The sequence below is a fragment of the Peromyscus eremicus genome, chromosome 1 (assembly GCF_949786415.1).
Source record: "Peromyscus eremicus chromosome 1, PerEre_H2_v1, whole genome shotgun sequence".
NCBI classification, from domain to species: domain Eukaryota; kingdom Metazoa; phylum Chordata; class Mammalia; order Rodentia; family Cricetidae; genus Peromyscus; species Peromyscus eremicus.
The window spans coordinates 114777959-114803596 of record NC_081416.1 but is presented as its reverse complement, the minus strand read 5'-3'; the positions used below and the strand labels follow the sequence as shown (position 1 = coordinate 114803596).

General features: G+C 46.6%; 1 protein-coding gene across 1 annotated transcript in view; it reads left to right on the top strand.

Annotated features, from left to right (window-relative positions):
- The first annotated feature begins 278 nt into the window (after positions 1-278).
- Tmc3 (transmembrane channel like 3) overlaps positions 279-25638 on the top strand; it is a 38542-nt gene continuing 13182 nt past the window's right edge. The window contains 13 exon segments of the mRNA XM_059253288.1: positions 279-367; positions 1522-1668; positions 8487-8562; positions 10500-10581; positions 12388-12494; positions 13098-13196; positions 13307-13449; positions 14926-15073; positions 16036-16079; positions 19061-19208; positions 20507-20616; positions 23588-23666; positions 24848-25096. Coding sequence (XP_059109271.1) covers positions 279-367; positions 1522-1668; positions 8487-8562; positions 10500-10581; positions 12388-12494; positions 13098-13196; positions 13307-13449; positions 14926-15073; positions 16036-16079; positions 19061-19208; positions 20507-20616; positions 23588-23666; positions 24848-25096 — 1521 coding nt within the window.

Below are 25638 nucleotides of genomic sequence, written 5' to 3'. Positions count from 1 at the left end.
CACCAGGCCACGCCTCCTACTGTCCAGATCCCAGCCAATGAATATGGGCACGCCCACCTCACTATTACATATGTATGACCCTGGCTGGCCTCCTGGCTTCTTTTCTGCCCCAACACCAGATGCAGGCTGGCTTTTGCTCCTGCTGCTGAGGGAGGAGAGCAGATCAACTCTGCAGGCCCCTTTCCGAAAGCTCATTTGCAACAGACCCCTGCCGGCAGGCTCCCAGCATCCCAGCTCCCTGGCTATCCCCAGGGACCACTGGCAGCAGACCAGGCCTCATGAAAACCTCAAAGGCATCCCAGCGCTACAGAAGCATCCGGAGAAACGCCAGCCAGTGCTACCTCTACCAGGACTCTCTGCTGCTTGGGTGAGTGCCCTGCTGGGGTCTCCAAAATGAATGCAAACACTTACTTCTCTGGGGTCACATGGAACTGGGGTGTCAACCACAGCCATGCTCCGAGAGGGAGAAGCTGCAAGCTGCTGCTGCTGACAGGAGCTGTATGCTGCATGCACTTCATCGCCCGCCAACTCCACCATAGGCTTTTTCTGCCTGTCCCTGCTTCCTCGATTGCTAGTGTCAGAAGAGAACAGACAAGACACCTGCCACCTCAGACAATTCAGGTGTTCACTGGAAAGGCTTCTGATGACATAGACGTGGGCAAGGGTGGGAACTGAATGTGTTAGGTTTTTGCCAGGAATGGTTTTTGTTAAATACTGAAATCTCCGCTAACTCTGGAGAAATTTTTCCTTCAAGGATATAAAAGACATCTCAATTAGAATTCAAGGAAATGTTTTCTTTAAAAAGTCATAGATTATTCATCTCCACTTAAAAAAATGTATTGAGTTACATATTAAATATAACTAGGGGGAAAGGCTCTGTTATAGGTTGAAAAGGTGTTCTTCTACACAGTTGCTATACCCTGGAGGAGTCTGCCCCATGCATTCGCTTAACTCATTTTTTCTTTGAAAACAAAAACAAAAACAAACACACACAAAACACTAACTTTCTTGTCTTGGGTTTAAAATGAACACAAGTGAACAGAGAGGCATCTCTAGGTGATACAGGTTTGTGTTCATTTCTTTGGCCTTCAGTGCAGGAGAAGGAGGAATTCCTCCTCTAAATTGGCTGGTCACCTTGGTGAGCCTATAAATGAGATTGTATCCCCTACCAAAAATGCTACTCAAGAGTGAACTCAAACAGGGAAATTCTCCTCTGCTCTCTCCTTTGGTGTCTCTTACCTTGAGAAGTCATTCTTTTTCACTTACCACTGAAGTAATAGAATCCCACAAATGAGTTTCAGTGGGCTGCTAACTCCTGGTCTATGAACACACACACACACACACACACACACACACACACACACACACACACACACACATACACACACACACACACACACACACACACGCCATACAGTTGACCTCAGGATAGTGAGATGCAGAAATTACTCAAGAAAGATGCTCTTTGCTGGAAGCAATGCTATAATCAGATTTCCTCCATGATGCCCCGTTTCCATTCAGTAACTCGGATGACAGCTTTAATGCTGATGAAACGGGGGACAGCAATGATCCGGAACAAATCTTCCAGAATATACAGTTCCAGAAAGACCTCATGGCAAATATCCGCTGCAGACCCTGGACCATGGGACAGAAGCTGCGGGCACTGAGGTAAGGCTTCCACGGCAATCGTTAATAAAAGGGAATATACTTTATGATAAACAACCACATCCTGCCCATGGAAGCTGGGGTGAAGAGCTATGCGAGAACTGTGACTGTCTTGCGTCTGACTCAGAAAAGTCCTAAAGATGCTTGAAGGGACCATCTAGTCACGTAGCTGTTACTCTGTGTGTGTGTGTGTGTGTGTGTGTGTGTGTGTGTGTGTGTGTGTGTTGTGTTGTGTTGTGTTGTGTTGTGTTGTGTTGGCAGACAGTTTGGGGTTTCTATACTCTTTTCTAAATACTAGATTTTCACGTTGTCTCCCACTCACAGGAGACAGGGTAAGAGCCAGAATCAAAGATACATCCCCTTAACTCCCTGCTTTATCTCTCCTGGGAAGGAACTCTCTTCAGTGGCCAGGTTATTAGGATATTTTGAGTCTATTAGAGACTCTGCCTCCCTCAAAGTTAATTCATAGTTATGAATTCCAATACTACCTCTTTCCACCAGCTGTTTGACGTTGGACAAGTTTCCTAATTTCTTCAGATCCGGGATCCTCTCTTTGAAGCAGAAGTGATGGTAAACAAGGACTCCTACCTCCTGCAACAGTGTTGCGGGAAATATCAACAGCTAAGCACTCAGCTTGCTGTCAAAAACACTGCCTGGGGTGCCTCTCGCCAGAGCCAGACACTACCAGAGATGAACCCAGTCTTCCTTACCCTCTCTCTCTCCTCTCATCTCGGTGACACTGGGGATGGACCCCGAGGCTTCATGCATAATAGTCCATACTGGACCACTGAACTACATCCCAGGTCCCCAGCATTTTTGATATTCATTCAGCTTAATCCTTTTGTCCACTCAAGTTTGAACTTCTGAAGTTTGAGCTTATTGAACATTAGATGTGCTAAGCATTGTGGGTGTTAGCTATGTGTTCAATATGTAATATGCATGCCTAAGAAAGGAGTGATTGCCACAGATCCCATAAGAGAGCTGGCGGCATTGTCTTTGTGACTGATGCTACTGAGCTGTGGTGGTGAACTTTATGTTTAGAGGATAAATTTACTGTACAGCAATCCCATACCCGCTGTTCAGGCACCTCCTGTGTATCCAGAACTACTGTCCCATTGTGCTCTTCCGGGTGGTTTTCTAGATGCCAGTGTGCATTCCTTTTCCTCCATACCTCCCGTCTATCAGGCTGGTACATCTTCCTATCAAATCACCCTTTCCTGAGATTTGAATCCCAGTCTGACCAACAGGCCCCTTTGGCTAAAGACATTCACAATTTCATCTCAGAAGGCTAGAGTGGGTTCTCCTCTGCCCACTTCCCATGTCTGTTTCTGGATCTCATCATCTCCATTCTTTGGGGGTGGGGCAGCACTGTGCCCACTTGTCAGATGAGAAAGATCGATTGAGACCTTAAGAAAGCAGCCTGAGCAACTGCAGCCAGTGAGTGCCCAAAATAGAAGAGATTTCCTGGGAGGACTGAGGGCAGGTGGGGATGGGAGCCTGAGCGATCAGGTTGGGGGTGGGGTGACGAAGGGGGAGAGTGCTGAAGAGACTACTGGAAAGTGGGAGCATTTCCTGGTCAGGTAAAAACCTGGCGCAAGGGAATCACCCAGGAATCTTCAAGGATGACCCCAGTGTAGCTAGAGTTTTCCTGCCTGCCCACAGTCAGGACAAATCTCTCTCACCTGCCAGTCCCACAGCCTCTCAGACCCGACCAAGTAAACACACACAGAGACTTATATTGCTTTCATACTGTATGGCCGTGGCAGGCTTCTTGCTAACTGTTCTTATAGCTTAAATTAATCCATTTCCATAAATCTATACCTTGCCACATGGCTCGTGGCTTACCGGCATCTTCACAAGCTGTTTCTCATCGTGGCGGCTGGCAGTGTCTCTCTGACTCAGCCTTCCACTTCCCAGCTTTATTCTCCTCCTTGCCCCGCCTATACTTCCTGCCTAGCCAATGGCCAATCAGTGTTTTATTGATTAATTAGCAACACATTTGCCATACATCCCACAGCACCCCAGCTTACACTCCTAGCAATAGTGGATATGTAGCCTGAACTGGCCATCTCCTGTGACCAGATTGGTGCCTAGCCCAATTGTTATCAGGGAGGCTTCATCCAGCAACTGATGGAAACAGATGCAGACCACAGCCAAACATTAGGCAGAACTCGGAGAATCCTGTAGAAGATGGGAAGGAAGGATTGTAGGAGCCAGAGGGGTCAAGGACACCATAGAAAACTCATAGAATCAACTAACCTGGGCTCATAGGGGGTCACAGAGACTGAACCAACAACCAGAGAGCCTGCATGGGACTGACCTAGGCACTCTGCATATATGTTACAGTTGTGTGGCTTGGTCCTCTTTGGGACTTCTAACAGTGAGAACAGGAACTGTCTCCAACTCTTTTACATGCTTTTGGGACCCTACTCCTCATACTGCGTTGTCTTGCCCAGCCTTGAAACATGGGGAGGTGCTCAGTCTTACTGCAACTTGATATGCTGTGTTTCGTTGATACTCATGGGAGACTTGCCCTTTCCTAAACAGAAAGGGAGGAGGAGTAGATTGGGGGGTGGGAACAGAAGAGGGTTGGGGGGAAAAGCTAGGAGGAGAGAAGGGAGAGGAAACTGTGGCCAGGATATAAAATAATAAATAAATTTATTTTAAAAAATAAACTATATGCTCTGACCCCAAGTCCAGGTTTGTGTTAACCATAGAGATCTTTCATAATCTTTGGAGCAATCAATTTAAAGCTAAAGATTAAGTTCTACCAGAACTTTCAAACACCATTCAGAAATGACAGGTTTTTTATCTGAGTGATGGGAAGTTAAACTGTGTGTGTGTGTGTGTGTGTGTGTGTGTGTGTGTGTGTGTGTGTGAAAGACAGAGACAGAGAGAGACAGAGAGAGACAGAGACAGAGACAGAGAGAACTGACTTGTGTGTGCACTAATAATGCCCAGGGTCAACATCAGCCATCTTCCTGTCACTCTCCACCTTATTCTTCGAGGCAAAGTCTCTCACTGAACCTGGAGCTCACTATTCCAGCTAGACTAGCCCGTCAGTGAGTTCTCTATATCATGTCTTCTCTCCCACCCACCTGGTGCTAGGCTTACAAACATCTGATGTTGTGCCCAGCTTTTACCTGGGTTGGGTATCCAACTTCAGTTTCTCATGTTAACACCATAAGCAATTATAGTGGTTTGAAAGAAAATGGCCCCCAAAGGGAGTGGCACTGTTAGGAGGTGTGGCCTTGTTGGAGGAAGTGTGTCACTGTGGGGGCGGGCTTTATGGTCTCTTTTGCTTAAGCTTCCCTCAGTGTGATTATCAGTCGACTTCCTGTTGCCTGCAAGATGTAGCACTCTCAGCTCCAGCCCCACATCTGCCCGCATGCCTCCATGTTCTCCACCATGTTAATAATGGACTGAACCTCTGAAACTGTAAGCAAGCCAGCCCCAATTAAATGCTTTCTTTGTAAGAGTTGCCTGGGTCATGGTGTCTCTTCACAACAATAAAAACCCACACTAAGATGTGATTCATTCCCTTGAGCCATCTCCCCAGCCCAAATTAAACCTTTTTAAATATTGAGACCAGAACAGAGGAGCTGCTTACCATTCTTTCAGATAACTTCAGGAATAAAACACAAACTTGGGTGTCTGGTGAACTCAGTCATGTTGCCTGACTCACCAGAGCTCCAAAAATGCCAGACCCAGGCCACAGCTCAGGCTGACAGCAAGGCTCCTCTGTCATCCCCTTGTGACCGGAGTCTCTTGCTCTTTATCTTGAAAAGCTACTGGAGCACCACTGCTCTAATTGGACCCACCCGGACTTGTCCTGGTGTCTCTGGAGGCTGCAGAAGGCACTGAACCCTGACTGCTTAGAAATCAAGGAGGGAGTCCAACACCAGTAAAAGCTATCTGTCTTCGAAGATGCCACACACGCTTGCTCCCTGTTTCTGGGCCTGCATTGTGTTCACTTCGCTCATCTCTCTACACCTGTCATCCTCCACCACAGAGCTGCTGTGACCTCCTCTTCATCACTGCATCTTGACAGCTGGGTCATCTTTACTGAGTAGGAAGCCCTTCTAGGACAACTCTTTTATAAGAGGGCTGGGGAGCCAGACCATATCCACGACAGGTTTCTAAAAGCCCCGCCAGGGACCAGGCCTTAGTTTCGGGTTACTGGAACTGGCTGGAGCTGAGCACACAGTCCTCGGGAAGACCACAACTCAGGGGCAACCAATCAGCAGGCGCCCCACAGCCTTCTGCTAGCTAAAGAGAGCTTTTCCTGCCCTGTAGCTGGAAGGTCCCTAACCACTAGAACCTCCTACCAATCAACCACCAGACTAATCTTTCCTTCACCAATTAGTACCAGATTAATCCCTCCTCCCTGGAATTCTCCCAACTCTGCTTAAAAGGAGCTTGCAACCTCCCTTCAAGGTCACAATTTGCCACCCCAACATGTTGGAAGTAATAAATGCTCTTGTTGATTGCATATGTGACTGATGATCTCTCTTGGGGGCTTCTCTCAAACCCCAACATTTTATGCATGTCTGTATTCCACTGTCCTTGACCCAAAATAAGAGTGCAAAAAATACATGCAAGGAACAAAGTTACAAATAAAATGATGAAATTATTTGCCATTTTGACTTTTGCAGTATTTTATTTTTTACATGCATACTGTATATGTGTTTAAAAGATCTCCCTAGTGTGAGGGGCATGGCATGGGCTAGGACATCAGCTTTCATCCTTTCTGTACCTGTTACTTTGATCAGAGTAGAGCCAGTGAGTGTGGGTGGTAGGCTACAATAATGAGGGCATTAAAACTCAGAAGGGGGAGACAGGAGGAAGAGGAAGTGCAAGGTCATCCTTGGCTATATAGCAAGTTCAAGGCCAGCCTAGGCCACACACGAGACCCAGACTCAACAAAAACAAAATGTAATGAAGGTATTGCAATTAGTGGAACAGAAGTCTAAACTCCAGAATTTGGTGAAGTAATGATTTGGGGAGGTCACCTTGTCTGTGGAAACAGGAATTGACTTGTCCCTTGTGCTCCCAAAGGATTTATGTTCAGTGGGTGTTATCAGGACGGCTTGGGGAAGTACATACAGGAATGCCCTATTAAATAAACCTGTCAAACCCACAAACGGACTGAGTGGAACTGAGCTCTTCAACACTGAGTGTAACCCCACAGAGAGGCTGATCATCAGGGGTGGATGAGGGGTAGATTATTATATGTATGTATGTATATATATATATATATACATATATATATATATATATATATATATATATATATAATCATTAGATTACTTGAACAGTGTGCATCTCTGAGAGCCTCTGACATCAGCTCAGCTCATGGTGCTAACACTCACATTCCAACCCTGTTACTCATTCAGTTATTATTTTAACCATAACTATCCCAGTGAATTCAGCCTACTGTGCCTATGTACATGTGAATACTTGCATGTGTATGTGTGTGAGTATATGAGTGGGAGAGAGAGAAAGAGAGAGAGAGAGAGAGAGAGAGAGAGAGAGAGAGAGAGAGAGAAGGTACATGTCTGTGTTCTGTGTACATACTGTGGAGACTAGAGGATGGACTCTGGTGCCATGCCTCAGGACTCTCTCAACCTCATTTATGAAACAGGTGTCTTACTTGTCTGGATCTGGCCTCACCAAGCAGGCTAGGTCGACTTGCATGTTTCTAGTACTGAAATTCCAAGTGATCACCATCACACCTGGATATTTATGTGGATTTGGGAGATTGAATTCATGTTTTCATGCTTGTAAGGAGAGCATTTTATTGACTAAATTATTCCAATTCCAAATGCTGTCCATTTTTAAGAATCAAGCATTTTCTGGGTATAGTGGCATGTGCCTTTAATCCCAGCAGTTGGGAGGCAGAGGTCAGGTTCACAGGCATATAAACGCAGCTTCGTTACACTCATTAACTTGACAGTGCCCCTTTCTTGAAGCAGGCTCCTTGAAGAAAGGTATGGCTTTCACTCCTAAAGAAGTGACTGAAAGGGGCTGGGGAGACAATGATCTTCCAGAGAACTGGGGTCAGTTCCCAGGACATACAGTAGCAGCTTGCAGTGGTCCATAACTCCAGTCCCAGGGGATCTAACTCCCTGACCTCCACTGGCACTGCATCATTCATGTGGTACACAAACATATATGCAGACAAACATTCACACGCACAAAAATAAAATCTCAAGAAATACAATAGGAAGAAATGCCTGGAAGAGCCAAGCCGTCAAGTGGAGGAGCTGATGCATATTAGCTGCTCTTGGGATACCCAAAGCCTGTGATCCCCAGCCGGCCATGAGCCTAAGAAGCACTTGGAGAAATTCAGTCATAACTACTGGTGTGAATTCACTATTTCCAATTAGTTCACCCACATAAATGTTATGACAGTTGTAAGATTTGTATGTGTGTGTATGTGTGTGTGCACACACGTGTGTGCTTGAGCACACTGCATGATTTTCTGTGCACCATGTGTGTACAGGTGTCTGTGGAAGTCAGAAGAGGGCATCCAATCTCCTGGAACTGGAATTACAGGGGTCTGTAAGCCACCATGTAGGTGCTGGGAGGAGGGCTCGGGTTCTTGGAAAGAGCAGTAAGCAGTCTTAACTCCTACACCACCTCTCCAGCCCCTTAGAATAGTTTTAAAGGCATTCTCTTGTTAGCAAAAGTCAGGAAATGAGATATGTTAATTCTACTCCTCTATCAGTTGGTATTCTTTTCCTGTTGTGCCTTCTCATATTTTGAAAAATGTTGAATGTGGTAAAGTTGTGGTAACTTTTACGTTTTTCTTCTCTCAGACGAGCAAAGGAGATTGTACTGAAGTTTGAAGGGAGGTTGACTAGGACCCGAGGCTACCAAGCAGCAGGAGCAGAGGTAAAGAGCACACACGAGGCCCAGTCAGCCTCCTCTCCTGCTGTGTCTAGAACCCAGAAGCCGCCATTGCCCCAGTCATCACCTGTAGGTTAGGAGCACCCAGCGTTAATAACTGCAGAAGAGGGGATGAGTCAGCAAGTTCGAACTACACCAAACCTGGCTCTTAGTCCTGGGTACCACCTGTTATCAGGTGCATGCTATAGGTAAGCCTAGTTCATGGGGAAAAGGAAATTTTTTGTGAGAATAATCCAGAACCCTTCCTGACTGACTCAACCCCTTACCTGTAAGTTGCACTTGCTTTATCCCTATATTTGGCTATATCCCCATGGCCCTCACATTGAAGTCCTCAGACAATTAAAAATGGGAAAAGGACTGGGTGCCACTCACTGAGCTCTGCTGCTCCTTCTACAGATGAGCCACTGGCTGCCCAAGGAAAGAAAAGAACTTGCTGGGGGCTCATGATAAGACAGGTATATAGTGAGAACTGGAGCTCACATCTGACTCCTGCCCTGTGCTTCCGTGACTTTAGGACCTTAAAACAGTGCAGAGACCCGATGCTTACTAAGCCCAGGCCTTTGCTGAAGGATGCTTGAGCAGCCCTGCCTTTGAGGACCATAGGGATGGGAAGGGTCAGAAAGTTTGGTGTATTTCTGGGCTCTGGATATGAGGCAGGTGTGCAAAATGCAGATAGTATCAGGCAGACATAAGACAATGTCAAGAAAGACCAATGACCCTAACAAGGTCATAGACAGAGACATCTGCTCCTGGCTGTTCACATGCGGTCTGCGTGATTGCTCACGGGAGTAGCGCCTGTCATTGACTTGATTCTCAAATCATGAGCTAAAGACAGTTCCAACTTCTGATAAAACTCAGATGTCCATGTGCAAGCGGCTGTCTGGCCTCAGCAGATGCATCCAGAATGACATTATCCTGTGAGTCTGTGTTAGGACCGTGTGCTGTCTTACAGTTGGGAACGCGGTAATTACATTTGCGGCTCTTCCTTGTACAGTGATATCATTTGCCTCCAACACAAAGCGGGACTGTTTGTGTGTTAGAATGCACAACCTGTCAGTTTTGCTGGAGAGCAGAGCCGGCATAGGCCACATTCTGCTTTGTTCTCCTCTGAGAAGGAGAGTAATGATTTCATACTCTTGGCAATGGTATGGCAAGTCCACAAGACAAAATTCCCGAGCTTATTCTTGGCAGCTTTGGCCAGGACCAAGGCCAGGAACTAGCTTGTAGGATACAAGATGAATCTGGGGTGGAGCTCATTTTCAAGGAAGATTCTAGACTTTTGGTCTTTTAAAAAAGGGTGCAGATAGAATCATCTGGGGAGCTGGTGAATCAAGTGGATTTATAGGCTCCACTCACCTATAAATCTACTAGGAGCTACTAGGAGTCTATGGCTGGGTCAGATGGGTATCTTGAGATAACATTCTTTATGTGATTTCCACTTTCCTAGTCCTCGACCCATGAATAAGGCAGACTTTGACCCAAAAGAGTATAGATCTCATGGCTGGGGTGTAGCTCAGGTGGTAGAGTGGTTGCCTAGCATGTGCAAAGTCCTGATCTCAATTAGCATCACACTAACTTGATGTTGTGGGGTCCCCATACTTGGGAAATAGAGACAGAAAGATCAGAAGTTATACTTAAGTACACAGTGAATTTGAAGCCAGCCTAGAATTCTTAAGAGTCTGTCTCCAAAAAGAAACGCAGACCCCATAGCACAGAGTGCAAACTGGTGTACCTTGCCTGGTCAGGACACAGGGAAAATACAGGGCTATTTTGGTCTTAGAAATGTTTAAAGGCCTACGAAGCCATAATTAAAGGCTCTGTGGGTGTGTCTGGGAGCCCCTCCTCTACCCAGAACCCCAGAGCCCTAGCCATTACCAAAGTTATGAATGAGAAGTTTTCTAATCACGGCCTCTCCTGTCTAGCTCTGGCGGAAATTCGCTCGTTTGGCCTGTAACTTTGTGGTCATCTTCATTCCCTGGGAAATGAGGATAAAGAAAATTGAGAGTAAGTATCCACTGGAGGAGTGGAGGGGGGTGTGCAGCTGTGGCCAGCACACAGCCTAAGGCGTCTGGTGAGCCTTGGCCGTTTATGACATAGAGTCAGCCAGGGTACTTACACAGCTAGAGACCCTGCTCATGTGCGGATGAAGAGATGGAAGACCTGGTGCCTTCACCACCTCCCAGAAAGGGAGCACAACTCTGAAGGATCAGTGAAAAACTGTAAGGAGAAGTAAGATGTAATTCCCAGATATAAACATGAAAATACGTGTTTTCATAGAAGACTGTAAGCATTTAGAAGATCCAGGCTAAAAATAAGTAAATCATACTCCAAATCCCTTTCTCCTCCTGGCCCACATGCACAGAGGATAAACAAACTTTAAAATGTCCCGAAGTGAAGAAAAGCATGAAGCTGGAGCCAAGATGATGATGTTCTTTTGAAGAGACAGGGGGACATTTATTCAAAGTTGGAGACTTTCCCAAAAATCAGTTCCCAAGTTTAATGCAATTCCACAAATATGCTCAGTGTATTGCTTAGAGTCCTTGATCACATGATCATAAAATGCAAGAAGGAAAACATCCAAGAGATAGATTGGGAGATAGGAGTAAGAAAATATTGCCAAGAAATTACATGAACAGAAGGTTAAATAAAATATATTAATAAAAGTTAAAAACCAAACAGCACAGAGCAGCACAGTGTGAGGACTGACCGACATTCAAAGGAACAGGCAAACATTTCAGAAACAGATAAAGAAGGCAGACCACTCCTTCTATACCCAACTGTTACTGGAGTCAATAGAAATCACTCTGTAAATATTGCTGAGACAATTGATTCAGCCATTTCAAAGAGTAAATCTAGTCCTTTCATTTTAATATTCTATTAAATAGTATGAATATACAGTCAGAAATCATGAAAAAATCATTGAAGAAAACATAAGAAATGAGACCTTAGCACAGAAACCTGTTTAATCATAAAAGTGAAGGGGGAAGTTATCCAGAAAACTGCTTTTTAATTTACTTATTGGAAAATGCTTTTTAAAGATTTGTTTATTTTTCAAGTGTGTGGGAGCATTACCTGCATGTATGTGTCTGTTCACCACATGTGTGCATTGCTCACAGAGGCCAGAAGAGGGTGTCTGGAAGTGGAGATGGTTGTGAGCCACCATGTGGATCCTGGGAATCACACCCAAGTTCTCTGGAAAAGCAGCTGGATACTCTTAGCTGCTGAGCCATCTCTCCAGCCTCAGAAAATAGACTTCATATACATAAAAAATCAAAGGCTAGATGGAAAGTTAGAAAAACCATGTTTGATATTTCAACGGAGTTAAATGCTCTCTTACCTTTAAATTTAGAGGAAGTGTGTGTATACAGAACGTTACAGAGTTTCTACATACCCTTTATCTGGCTTCCTCAGTTGTTAACACCGTGATATTTTTAATGTTGAAATTAAGACAAAGGATCTTAGAGAAACCTTGGAATGTGCAAAGTGATTCAAAATGGGACAGAAGTATATGAAAGTCTCGAAAGTTTCTAACTTTCCAAAACATGCATAAGTTAGTAAATTTTTCTTGGCATGTTAGCTGAGTACAGCACCAGGGACTTTATCAGATAGCGGTCCTGGTGAACTAGAGCTAGTCTTCCGTACGTAGAGCTGGAGACCAGGCACAGGATGCTGACCCAGCCGGTGGGGGGCATCAGTACAACATCACTCTTCCTGTGTGTGCTGCTGGTAGAGGTGAAGGCAGTTCTGATGAGGCAGGCATTCTGCTCTGTGAGGCCTGAGCCGAGCCATGCTCCTGTTGTCTGCCCATAGGTCACTTCGGATCTGGCGTGGCCTCCTACTTCATCTTCCTGAGGTGGTTGTTTGGAATTAACATAGTGCTCACGATGATGACAGGTGCTTTTGTTGTCATTCCTGAGGTAAGAGTTGCGCCAGGAGGTGCAAGGCGTGTGAGAGAGGCAGGTGCTATAACCTGCTGCCCTCATTGACATCATAGGAAGGCTAGGCAGGACATGGCAAGCTTTCTGCAGAAGAACACAGTGAATGTACCAGACTCAGTCACCACTGCTTAGATTTGCCATGTATCACAAAAGAAGGTTTGAGCGTGGCAGAGACCCATGAGGGTGGCTGGAATCTGAATTTCATATTATGTTGGTTTTCCTTTGATTATTTCTCCCAACCGCTTAATGATGTAAAAACCATTCCTGTCCATATCTCTCCAGTCATACAAGAAGAGGTGACACACTCTAATTGGTCTAGACGCTGGTTTGCCTCCCCAGTATTCCAACTGAACTCCTTCTTATAAATAGAACTGTTCCTTTCCTCAGGGAAAAAGAGGTCTGGGGACCTCAGTGATGTAGCCACAGAAGCCACTACTAATTCTCTCACATGGGTTTGCACAGTAAGAGCACAGGCAAGCAAGCCCTACTCATGGCATCTCCACAGACACATGGGGAATCCACCATCCCTCTTATCTAGTCCCCTAGCCCAGAGGAACTTCTCAGCCCTTCCTCTCTTACCAGCTGATTGCAGGCCAGCCCTTTGGAAGTACAGCCAGCAAGACCATCCCCCAGGAGCAGGTCATGTCTGCACAGGATCTGGACACTGTCTGGTCCCTGGGGGTAAGGCTAATGTCGGCTACACCCAGGCCTTCGGGGGGGGGGGGGGAAGCCTGAAAAGGCCACAGTTCTGGGATCTGGGAATCAGAGACAACTCTTTGCTCTCTTTGCAGGGTTACCTTCAGTACTCTGTCCTGTTCTACGGGTACTATGGAAGAGAGAGGAGGATTGGGAGAGCCGGCTACCGCCTGCCCTTGGCATATTTCCTGGTGGGGATGGCAGTGTTTGCTTACAGCTTCATCATTCTCTTAAAAAAGTATGACTGTTGATTTCTCAAAACCATGTCTGGAGTTTGGTTAGAACATGTGTGATCTCACATCATCCCATCAACAGCCCTGTTAAAGTTATGAGTCACTGTGACCATTTTTGTAGAGGAAGAGACCAAGGCTCGAGAGTTATATAATTTTAACCAGCACTTACAATACGTTGAGTATTTTGTGCGAGGCTCTGTGAGGGGTTTGGAGAGACAAGTGTAGTGATTTATGTGTAGTGTGTGATTTTAGAAAATGCCATAGCTGCACTAATAAGATACGATCAATGACATCTAGGTGACTGGAGGTGGTTGAAAGCAGACAGCTCTCTTTGGTTTGTGACCAGGTGATAAAGCATTGATGCCTCCTATCCATCATTGAGAGGAGGTCACCATATAAAAGAGAGCAAACTGGCCTGAGTCAAGAGTCCTGCAGCGCCCACTGTGAGCTCCACTAACTTCACCCAGAGCCCTGGGGCAATTCGCTTTTCCTCTTTGCACACATAGGCTCAGAAAAGCGCCAAGTTACCAGGCTCCCTTCCAGATTAACATCCTCTGTTTCTGTGTAGAGCTGGGGGAAAGAGAGGAGACAGAGACAGAGACAGAGAGAGATGTGAGTTGACAAAGGACCTCCGAGCCTAGGGAGAGCCTGGCCCCCATTACCTCAGCTGTTATCTGTGGTCTCCTTTGTACTTTCACCCATTTGTCGCCCCGCCCCCACTGTTCCAGCAGAAAAGTACACATAGAGGTGTTTGGGATCAGAAACTACATAGCAAATAAATAGGCAAACCCACAAAACTTGAAGAGATGTACAGTGACTTGCAAGCCTGCATCAGATGACTGAAGTCTCTCTAGCTCAGCTCCTAGTGGCCTCAAGACCCCACCAGAACAATTCCAATCCTTTACTAGTGTTACTCTTTAAAAGCAACTCAGAACGGATGTGAGAGCATGAGATGTAGCTGAAGAAGAAATCCAATGCTTATTACTGGAGAAATGGCCTAAAAGTCAGAGAGGGGGAATCTTCTGCCTTCAAATATCTAAGGAATGTCCTATGCAGGAGGAACTTGGTCGTTCTTGGGGAATCCCATGGGGAGGAGTTACCACAGGCAGAAGCGACAGGAACATGGCTTGATCTCAGAGGGATGGAGACCACTTTACCATCACAGCTGCAGACATGAGGTCTCCTGGGACAAGCATACCTCGATGGCCGCTGGTCACCCTTGTGCCAATGGGAATGCCTATCAGAACGACTCATGAGATAGTTACCGTTGCCATTTTCGTCCCGTGAAAGGATGGGCTGAGGGTCCAAGTGTGGTTAAAGTGCAGCCCATGCTCTGCTCGCCAAGCAGGGACAGAGGAGCTGTGTCAGAGGACAGCTTTGCCCAGGTCCCACAAAGTTTCCGTGTCAGGTTGTGATATCCTGGAGAGAGCGACCCCATCCCTGAGACCTAGTCCTGTGGCTGACGGGAGCCTCTCTTGCAGAATGGCTAAGAACTCCCGTACCAGCCTGGCCAGTGCTTCCAACGAAAACTACACCTTCTGCTGGCGGGTATTTTGTGCCTGGGATTACCTCATCGGGAACCCGGAGGCTGCGGAGAGTAAAACAGCCGCCATCGTGAACAGCATTAAGGTGAGTGAAGGCGGCACCATGGAGTCCAGACTCTCAAGACTGCAAGACAGTCTGCACCCCCTGCTGGCCGGGCCAGCACACCCCCTTTCCTCCCCACCCAGGGCAACAGACCCAGTGGAGGTCAACATGACAGCAAAATGTACCACAAGAACCCATAGGAAATTAAGAATAAAAGCTCAAAATGACTCTTTTATTTCTTTTTTTTTTTTTTTTTTTTTCCTGGTTTTTCGAGACAGGGTTTCTCTGTGTAGCTTTGCGCCTTTCCTGGAACTCACTTGGTAGTCCAGGCTGGCCTCGAACTCACAGAGATCCGCCTGGCTCTGCCTCCCGAGTGCTGGGATTAAAGGCGTGCGCCACCACCGCCCGGCACGACTCTTTTATTTCTATATATGGTTTCTTCTTAAATTTTTGATTTGTGTATTTTTTTTATAATTTACACGGTGGATTCTTAAAGCCTATAAATGAAGAAATACTTCTACATTATGTATATAAGCTTTTATCTTCAACTTAGAAGTCAATGTGATCAAAATCAGTCAGAGATGGGGGTCAGCTGAATGTCATAGGCAACTAAAGGAAACCTTATTATGAGGGGAAAAGATTTCAATGATCCAAAGTATCACAGCCTTTTTTTCTCCATTCCTTCTTCCCACTCTCTGTTCTTTTGCTTAATTATTAGATAATTGATATCTAATTCATTGTTGTCAATAGAAACTTATAGAAGAAAGTCATAGCCATTGAAGATAAGAATTAAGATAATGGATCAGTTTTGGGGGGATGATTTTGTTGATGTTCTTGTTTTTCTTTTGGCTTTTAGACCCAGGCTGGCTCCATACTTATTAGTGGATCCTCCTAAGGGCTGGGATTATAGAGTGTACCACCATGCCCAGCTGGACACTTTACTCCTAGTGGTTATAATTGGTTGAGGCTAGGCTTCTAACGCTGCCTGTGTTTTTTCCTTCCAGGAGGCCATACTGGAAGAGCAAGAAAAGAAAAAAAACAAAAACATGTAAGTATTAATATGCCCATTCATTAATTTTCACCTCATTTGGTACAAAGAGCTATCGAGTTATCTATATCTTATTTTCATAATTGTTAGGCAGCTCCTCCTTCCTCTCGCTGTCAATCTCCTTAGTGATGTGACCTGTGGGAACCTGGTTCCTTTCCCATAGCTGTCTCTAGGAGTGCTTCCTCCTGCTGTATCTTCTGCACCTGGACAGAGGGTCTGAAACTGACCAGTTTCCTGTTCTTTTACTTATGCAATACAATGGCTATCTTTAGTAACAATATCTAGTTTGCTAAGTAAAGGAAGACACATGAGTATCGTTAGGATTAATTTTATTTAGAAACAATTCTTTGAGTTCCTAAGATACAAGGAGCATCCCATTCACAACCAGAGCCTTCTGAGATGACCTCCTGGGGGCCAGGTTTGCCGTGAGATCTTTAAACGGAGACTCAGCAGAATGGAAGGATGCTGCCATGAAGGGGCGACTGCCCTGTCCTCATTAGGACGGGCATGATGTCCACCTGCCTCATTGCATGGTCCTGTTAAATTTGTAGCTACTGGCTACTGGGGCAGTGCCAGAAAGAGCTGTATGCAAGCAGCTGGGAGAGGTGGATTCTAGCCCTCCCTGGCATAAACCCCAGTGACCCAGAAAGCTGACCCACAACTTATTTGACCAACACATCCTCTCCAGTGCAATGGCAAGATGGGCCCCATTAGGCCTCTCAGAGGCTAGAGCACAAGCCCACCACAGTCATCTACAGTCTCTGAAAGCACAGACCTCAGTTTGGGTTAGCATCCCTGACAATGGGATACAAAGTCTATGTCTTTATCATATACAATCAAATGGTTTAAATGACCCCTGGAATTTGAAAATGATCGCCACCTTTAAGTTCATTCTAGACCCAAGAGGTCTTACTCAACAATTCATTACTGGTGAACCAAGGAAGAACCAGTTTTCAAGTCCTGGTCCTCATCACTTTGTGCAGAGGAAGACAGAGATGCAGCAGGTACTCGGGACCAGGGGGGAAGCAGAGAAAGAGGGGATTATTATTTGTCTACTTAACTCCAGGCCCAGCATACTTTGACTGGTATGATCACCAGGAAGGACGCCAGGTGCATGGCCGTAGGGCGCCAGCCATTGTGTCCCTATCACATTCCTCCTAACTGGTGCCTTGTGAGTAGTATGATCCCGGCAATGGTGACTGTGTGCTTTGGAGGCAGGAGGATGGCGTTGGTGGACCTAGCTGGCTCGGTGTTTTCTGTCCCAGTACTCCACAGCTCTGAGTCTGCGGTGTTCCTCTTCCAAAGGAATAACCCCATCGTTGTCGAGCACACTATATTTTCCTTTTTTTACCTGGAAGATACCATTTACCATTTCATTCAGGAATCAGTTTTCTTTATGCAGACGAAGGGCAAAAGTGTACATAAAGGGAAATACCTTGACCTGCCCAAGCTCCCCAATAGTGGGACTTCATGGGAGGGGTGGTACACTTCTTGTGTGCCCCTTCAAGTCATCTTGGCCCTGTCTCTTTCTCCGGGCAGTTAAGCAAGCTTGCTCATACCTAGGCCAGCTACTCCAGTGCTGCTCTGGGAAGTGCTCACAGGGTCCTGGTCCACACTCACGTACAGTCATCCACAAGCTGGGTACACTCCAGGTGAGACTACCTATGGAGTCACCTGGTGCCACAGGAAATGGAACGAATGCTTTTCTCTCCTATGCGGGGTATGCTGGGAGCATTCTATCGCTCTCAGAAGGCCTCCAGCTGTCTCCAGCGGTGGCAGACTCTACCACTGAGCCTCATGGTGAGGGCTCATCTCACCTCCACTTCCTCAGCCTCCACTCCAGCTTGCTGGAATTATTTCCCAAGTCAACTCTCTGCAGACAAGCCTTTGCCTGGAGCATTGGTTTCAGGGAAGCCGGGCTGAGGCTGGCCCCGAAACGGACAGAAGGAAATGCTTTGGGAATAGACGGACTAGTCAGTTGCCTAGTACTTGCAAAGGGCGGGAGTGGGGGATGTTCTATGTAAATTCTAGAATCATTAATGATTTATAATCTCCCCACACTATCAGAGGAAATGCACCCAAACAAGGGAGAGGTATTCCCAAATCCACCACACGGTGACTGAGTTGCCGGTTCATCTAACGCATATCAAAGTACTTAGATGTGCTGGGGGCTGTTCTGAGAGCTGTGGACACAGGGATGACAAAGACTGGAGATTCTGAGATCTCACACGACCCAGGGGAAAGACAACTATTAGCCAAGTAAATACATGGCAGATACCAGACTCACAGTGTGGAATGATGGGTGGGTCCACCAACTTCCTTCTGAAAGACAGGAGGCCAGTCTTTCCCCCTTCCCCATTCCTCTTCTGCTGGAAATGTTATGTGAATTCCTGTCTGCGTCACAGAACTCTAATTGTGTGTGTGTGTGTGGAGGGGGAGGTACGTATGTATTGGTTAGTGTAGGTGTGAATACACATGTGTGTGCATGGATGCCAGAAGTAGATATTGAGCATCTTTCCTCAATCCTCTCTACCTTTATGGTTTGAGACCCAAAGCTCATTTTCCTAAGCTTGCTGGCCAGTGAGCTTCAGGGATCTGCCTGTCTCTGTGCCCCCCAAAACCAGGTACTGGGGCTACAAGTACACGCTACCTTGCCTGGCATAATTTTAAACATGGGCTCTCAGAATCTGAACTCAGGTCCTCATGCCTGCGTGACAGGCACTTTCCAGTGGAGTCACCTCCCCACCCCTGTAGTGATATAAATGATAAACTTCGGACTGAAACCTACAGACTCAGATCCTAAAACAAATGTTTGATGGCATCTTAGAGTTCCGAGCTGCTGGCTCACTGAGTTTACAACTCTGTTGATGTCTCAGAAATGAGAAATTGGAGGTGGCGGGAGCAGAGAGGACCCGAAGCAGGGGAAAGGCCCCTATCCCGAAGTCACACCATCTGCAGCCTTGCACTGCCTCTCTTTTCAGGGCGGTGACTGTCTGCCTGAGAATCATCGCCAACATCCTGGTGCTCCTGTCGCTGGCTGGAAGCATCTATCTCATCTACTTTGTGGTGGACAGGTCCCAGAAGCTGGAGCAGTCGAAGAAGGAGCTGACACTTTGGGAGAAGAACGAGGTACCCACTGACCAGCAATTACATTAGCAGGTTGCACTCTATTGGCGGTGGGGGTGGGGGTAGTGACAACATTCCTCTTCTCTGCTTCTTCAGTGAATTACACTGAAATGTCTCGAGAAATGAGCATAGCCTGCTAGTTCCAGAGTAGGGACCAGGGCCTTCAGGTCCAGTAGCATCAAGTCCTGGTGAAATGACTTGGAAGATCTTCATTTAAGAACTCTGCCAGGTGCTCATACCGACCCTTCTGGTTCAGCTTTGTCCTGCTCACTGCTATTCCTTTGCATCCTCACTCTCAGGCTCCACCCACAGACCTGTATCTGTGACCACACTGACCCACAGCGTGTGCCTCCAATCCCACCAGCTGCCTCATCCAACACTTAGGTAGTTTCCAGAATCAACCACACAAACTGTTTGGGTATTGAACAACCCACCCCCAAGTGTGCGAATATCTCCGTAAATAGAAAACTACCAAGTAGGAGGGTAGGGGGAATTTCAGAATTTCTAATATTTGTTTGTGACTGTTGTCTTGAATGTTTGGTCCAATTTACCTACCAAGATTTGAAGGACAAAAATAATTCCAAACCACCTTTTGGATTACTCTGATAAAAATAACTAGCATCCACTTTAAAAGCCATTAGATGGGCATACATCTGTCCTGTGTGTGTCCAGCTGTGTCTAATCATTTCTTAGAACCTGAGAGTATAACAGGTGGCCTCCTTGTATTTTATACCAGTTATGTGGGTTATGTAAATTTGTACCTCTTTGCGCGTTTATAAAGTGGCAAATTTTAAAACATCTGTTCAGGAATTATTTCTTAAGTTAGCTCAAGCATCTTGTGTACCAGCTTAAATTCGCTTTTCGTTTGCCATAAGTCCAGACAAACAAGAGCCAGGCATGGTTCTCCAGATAATTAATCCCCCGTGTGCAGAGGGATATTCAATTACGTCTCTGCCTTCCCCTTTCTGATCATAATAATCCCAATTATTTCCATCCTCCATCCAAGGTCAGGGAGGTATAAATACAATGAATTAGTGATTGGTAAATGTGACAGAAATGCTCCTGAAGCCCAGACAGCATGCATAAGCATCCTCGTGGGACCTTAAAGGAGAGTTCCAGAAAGGAACAAACTCATGATGGAGTGGTGGGAGCCTTCTGAAAAAGGACAGCTCTCAGAGGCTCGGGGAGGTTTCTAAACAGGAACTCGGTGTCCCTATGAATGGTAGGTAGCCATATAGAAAACCAAATGTGGTTGAGGGAACTGCCGTGAGGAACTTGAGAAACATTTACTCTCTCCACAGGTGAGTGTGGTGGTCTCCCTTGTCACCATGCTAGCACCGTCTGCCTTTGACCTCATCGCTGCCTTGGAGATGTACCACCCACGGACAACACTGCGCTTCCAGTTAGCAAGGTACATAGATAGCATCCTAGGTGGAAGACCCCCAGTGTGGCTCAGCCATCATCCACCCACAAAGGGACTGAATACCTGCAGAGCTAAGGCATGCTTCTCCTCCGAACTCAGCATAAAGCTTTCCCTAGGGACATAGCTCAAGAAAAGCTGGGGCTAATGGAGATGAAAGCAAAGGAGTCAGGGAAGGAGAGAACAGAATGGTGCGGGGTAACCCAGCTGGAATGATGGGTAATGAAGAAGAGGAAGCAGAGAAAGAAGAGGAGGAGGGACAGAGGGAAAGAGGGGGAAAGCAGGCAGGAAAAGCAGACACAAAAGAGCAGCAAGATGATGGAATGCACGTCTGGGTTTCCTCGTTATTGAATTCTCTCTGTGGTCGGACTCTGAGTGGCCAAATAGACCCCCGTTGTTTGCCAGACATGGGAGAGGCAGCCCATGCTCCGCTACTAACTACCCAAGCACAAAGCTGTATGATGCTCTGAGCTGTACCAAGACAGCCAGTGGCTGCAATAGCAGATGTAGATGTGGCCCGAGCCGCAGCAGACTGTGTGTGCAAGAGAACATCCCAAGACTGCCTCCTCGAGAGTTAGCGCCACAATGCAAGGGCTGGCTTTCTGGAAACCTGCTTTTCTTCCCTGGAGTTCTTTCTCCTCCACTTGAAGTGATGTATTGGTAAAGAGCAGGGTATAGGCGCTATCAGAGCCCTGAGCACTTACCTTAAGTATTTCCTCACCCTGTCCACACTGGCTTCTCCATGCCATCTTCTGTGACACCTCATGACACTCCTCAAACCTCAGACCACTCAGAGAAGGATTGCTTCCACTCTGGAGTCAGTCGATACCTTCCGGAAAAGACATAGCCGCCAACATTTTATAATCCGCCATCTATGCATACGTCTCATCCCAGCTACAAGCTCTAAGGGAGAAACATAAAAGTATCCTCTGCTGATAGGGCAAACAAAGGGCTGGGCTGTCTGGCGGCATTTTATTTACTAAAATAGGTGAGGGTATCGCTTGGCTTGAAGAATCCAGTTCCTCGACTCCTGAAATCCTACTGCCCTAAAGACAGAAAGCCACCCCTAGAAAGGTCAAGGAGTTGACCAAAACCCCACAGCACAGGATAGACTTGGGGCAAAGCTTGGGGCTCACTCACCCTGCTGTTTGTTTTCTGTTCCACTCTGCACCTCTCCAGCCTGGATAAGAGGTACCTTCTTCAGTTCTTTTCTTGCCCATGGGCACTGAGGAGAATCAATTCCATTATTGCATTTGGTGTAACAGCAATCCTATTACACAGATCGGCCTCGTTATTCATACTCAAAACTAGAGAAACAGAGCCACAGAGAGACATAACCTCAGACAAATGAGACATAATTTTGGAAATAAAAGCAAGACAGATTATTTTAGTTCCATTAACTCACCAACAGACCAGGATACCTTTCATCCAAGATGCAGTGAGAATACTAAGCTCCAGCTGTGTCAAGAACTCATCAGGCCCTTCTTCCGTCAGCACTCGCCATGTACCACTGGAGGGGCTGTGGCCCAAACAGGCTAAGGTACATGCTGAGATCATCCTGGGGTGATGCATAAGGGAGTCCCTTCATAGTTTCAGAGGAAAAGTAAGTGGCAAGGGTGTCTCCTTGAGAAGCTGTCTACCTACACGTGGCGTTACCTGAACCCCATAGAGATGAAGGAGGCTGGTGTGGATGTGTGCGTCATTGTTTCCATGTGAAAGTAGTCTCCTTAAGATAAAGCTGTTTGGGGCTGGAGAGATGGCTCAGAGGTTAAGAACACTGGCTGCTCTTCCAGAGGTCGTGAGTTCAATTTCCAGCAACCACAGGGTGACTCACAACCATCTATAATGAGATCTAGTGCCCTCTTCTGGCGTGCAGGTGTATATGCAGGCAGAACACAGTATACATAATAAAAAAATAAATTAATTGGGAAAAAAGATCATCTTATAAAAAAAAAAAGATAAAGCTGTTTCCCTATCACTGGATTTGATTCCACATCTGCACATCACCGACCCAGTGAAGGATCTGCAGAGGCTACTTTCCTTGCCCATCTTATTTCTTTAGACAGGTTTCTCGTAAGACCCAAGGCTCCATTGTGGGCAGTGCCAAATATTCCACTCTGGGAGAACAGACACCATGTCTATAGTGATTGGCACAGACTTCCACAAGCAGATCCCACTCTCTGGCAGCTACTCGCATGGTGTGACTGTAATACTGCCCCTCTGTGCTCCTGTGGAGCCCAGCCGGTATTTCCAAGGGTGGGTGCTGGGATCTACAAGTGGCATGCTGGTCCTTTCAGTCTCATGGACTGGACAACTCTCAGTGTTCCACGTTTCTGTTCTCTTGTCCCTTGAATGGGGAGTGTAACATAGACTTGCTGAGAACTGAGTGGAATGATGCCAGGTCATAAACTTCCAGACCAGAAAGCATGGGCCAGATGTTATATCGCCCCACAGAACCCATGTTCTTCTGCTACACTAGTGTTTCTAACGGGCTGGTCCAGGGATGGCTACTGTGGGATCACCTGGGAAAGATGTAGACTCCAAACCCCACCCACACCTGCTGAAGCTAGATGGTTTGAATAGTCTGGGATTTTTGTTTTTTACATTAGTGTGTGTGTGTGTGTGTGTGTGTGTGTGTGTGTGTGTGTGTGTGTGTGTTATTCATGTGATGTATGTGGAGGTCAGAGGACAACTTGTGAGAGTCAGTTTTCTCTTTCTACCATGTGGCTCCTGGAGATCAAGGTCAGAGGTCAGGCATGACCACAAGTACCTGTACCCGAGCCATCCCATCTGCCCTATAATCTATGGTTTTTCAGTAACACCCAGGTAACTCAAAGAAAGCCATGTGCAGCAAACACTGTCTTAGTATCATGTCCATGATGGCTTAGAACTCCCAGGAGGCCCCAGACTGCTGGTCCTGTGTGTGGTGATCTTGTTTCTCAAGATGTCTTGTGGTTTTCAGGGTCTTGGTACTGTACCTAGGAAATCTCTACAGCTTGATCATTGCTCTTCTGGACAAAGTGAACAGCATGAACATTGAGGTGAGTGTCCAGATGGGACAGCACCTGCCGTCACTACTGGGTGGTACCTGTCATAGCTGCCTAAACTGTACAGTACCTGCCATCACTGTTCAGACTGGATAACCTTCCTCCCACTACTGTCCAGATTGGACAGTCACCTGCCTCCACTGCCTAGATTGGATGTACACCCAACATCAAGGCCTAGACTGAACAGTCCCCCACCCATCACTGTCCAAACTGGACAGTCTCTTGTCATTGCTCCCCATACAGCACCCAATGTCAGCATCTTCATCATCGTTGTCCTCTTTGCTGCTTATATTTGTGTCTCACATGGCATATCTCAAACCCTGCCACTGTGGTCCTTTTAAGGTGTAGAGAGAAATTTAAGCCCCATTTCCCAGATTTAAAAAAAAATGAACAGTGCTGTTATGATAGCCTGGGCTGTTGTCTCCATGTCTCCCTGGGCCATGTGATCTTATTTTCATGCCTCTATCAGGAAAGACTGTCAACAGCTCTTTCAAATAACTCCAGGAAGATGAGCAGTCCCTAGGCTCCTCCAGAAAGTGAAAAGAGAATAGTCTTCCCATACCAAATAGCTCAGTGTATGCTCGAGTCCCAGCCTCACAGACAGATTTAATGTTCATTTCAACCTACTCAGCCCTCCAGGACACCCTGAGTGGGAGGCGTAGGGAGACAGGAGGAGGAGCTTGCTGAGGGTCGTTTATGAAAAGTATATCATAAATTTCAGCGCATATGGGCCAAAGGAGCCGTGGAGAGCTGGGGTTTGAAATCCCATAGACCTTGATCCTTACCTGCCACTTACTGGAGCATTAGTCTACCAGTTACTGGATCCTTATGAACTTGATCTAAAATTCCCTTGAGGTTGAGAAGAGAGGACTGTGTCACCTAGAACCACAGACCCATTTCTGACCTTACTAGGGAACAGTGAACGCTGCCTATTTCAGCCCGTGTCTTGTGAGTGTGGTCACTTCTAGTCAATGGTAAGAGGGAAGGAAAGAGAGGAGAGAGGAACAAGGAGTGAGGAAAAAGCAGACTAGAGATGGAGAAAGAGGCAGATGGCGAGAGAGTGAATGGTTACTCCTGAGTCGTGGTTCCTTTCGTTTGTCCAAGCTGCATTCTTGCTTACAAACATGGAAACGGCCTTTATTTCTTCCTTCCTTCTCTCCTTCCCCTCTCAACAGGAAGCTGCCACCAAAAACATCACAAGCCCTTGGGCAGATCTTTTCCCCTTCTCTGGCACCAGAACAGTGCCTGAAGAAGGGCAATGGCCCACACCTGGGGCAGGAACGAAGCTCCGGAGAAACACCAGCACGTGGGTCTTGGAAGAGACAAGCATTCTGACTACTATTATGCCACACACAAAGGCCAACAAGACAGTGCCCTACATGCAGGGACTGCAAGGACAATGCTGGGAGACATATGTTGGCCAGGTATTTCTCTCTGTCCCTTGCGAAGTCCCTTCAACACCTCACGTGGCAACTCTCTGGGGTATCACTGTTCCTTTTTCATAGAAAAGGAACATAGAATCCAGTGATGTTTTATTTTCTTATGTTCCAGGTCTCAAAATTAGTCATAGTAATCAGAGCAAAGTTACTGTGGAGTAGTAACTAAGAGAGGTCCTTGTAAGCTGCTGGCCTCAGCCTCCTAGGCACAGACAAGAAAACTGAGGCACACATGGTTAAGAACTTGTGTTTCAGAACCTCAGACCTTAGGGTCTTCCCAAGTTTTGTATAGTGTGGGCTTTGCCTTGGATCTTGTGACCCAAACTCAGAATAACAGCTACCCTCCAAACAGCCATGATGTGGTAGAAGCCACCCCCTCTGCCACTGTGCTGTATAAAGATGTGAAGGGAAGATTTTAGGTGGCCCTGGCTCTGGCTCCAGGGAAGGGACAGAGACAGGGTGGACCAGGGAGGATTGTGGAGAAGACAGAAATGGGGAGGACTATGGGGGGCATGGCATGGTGGCAGCAG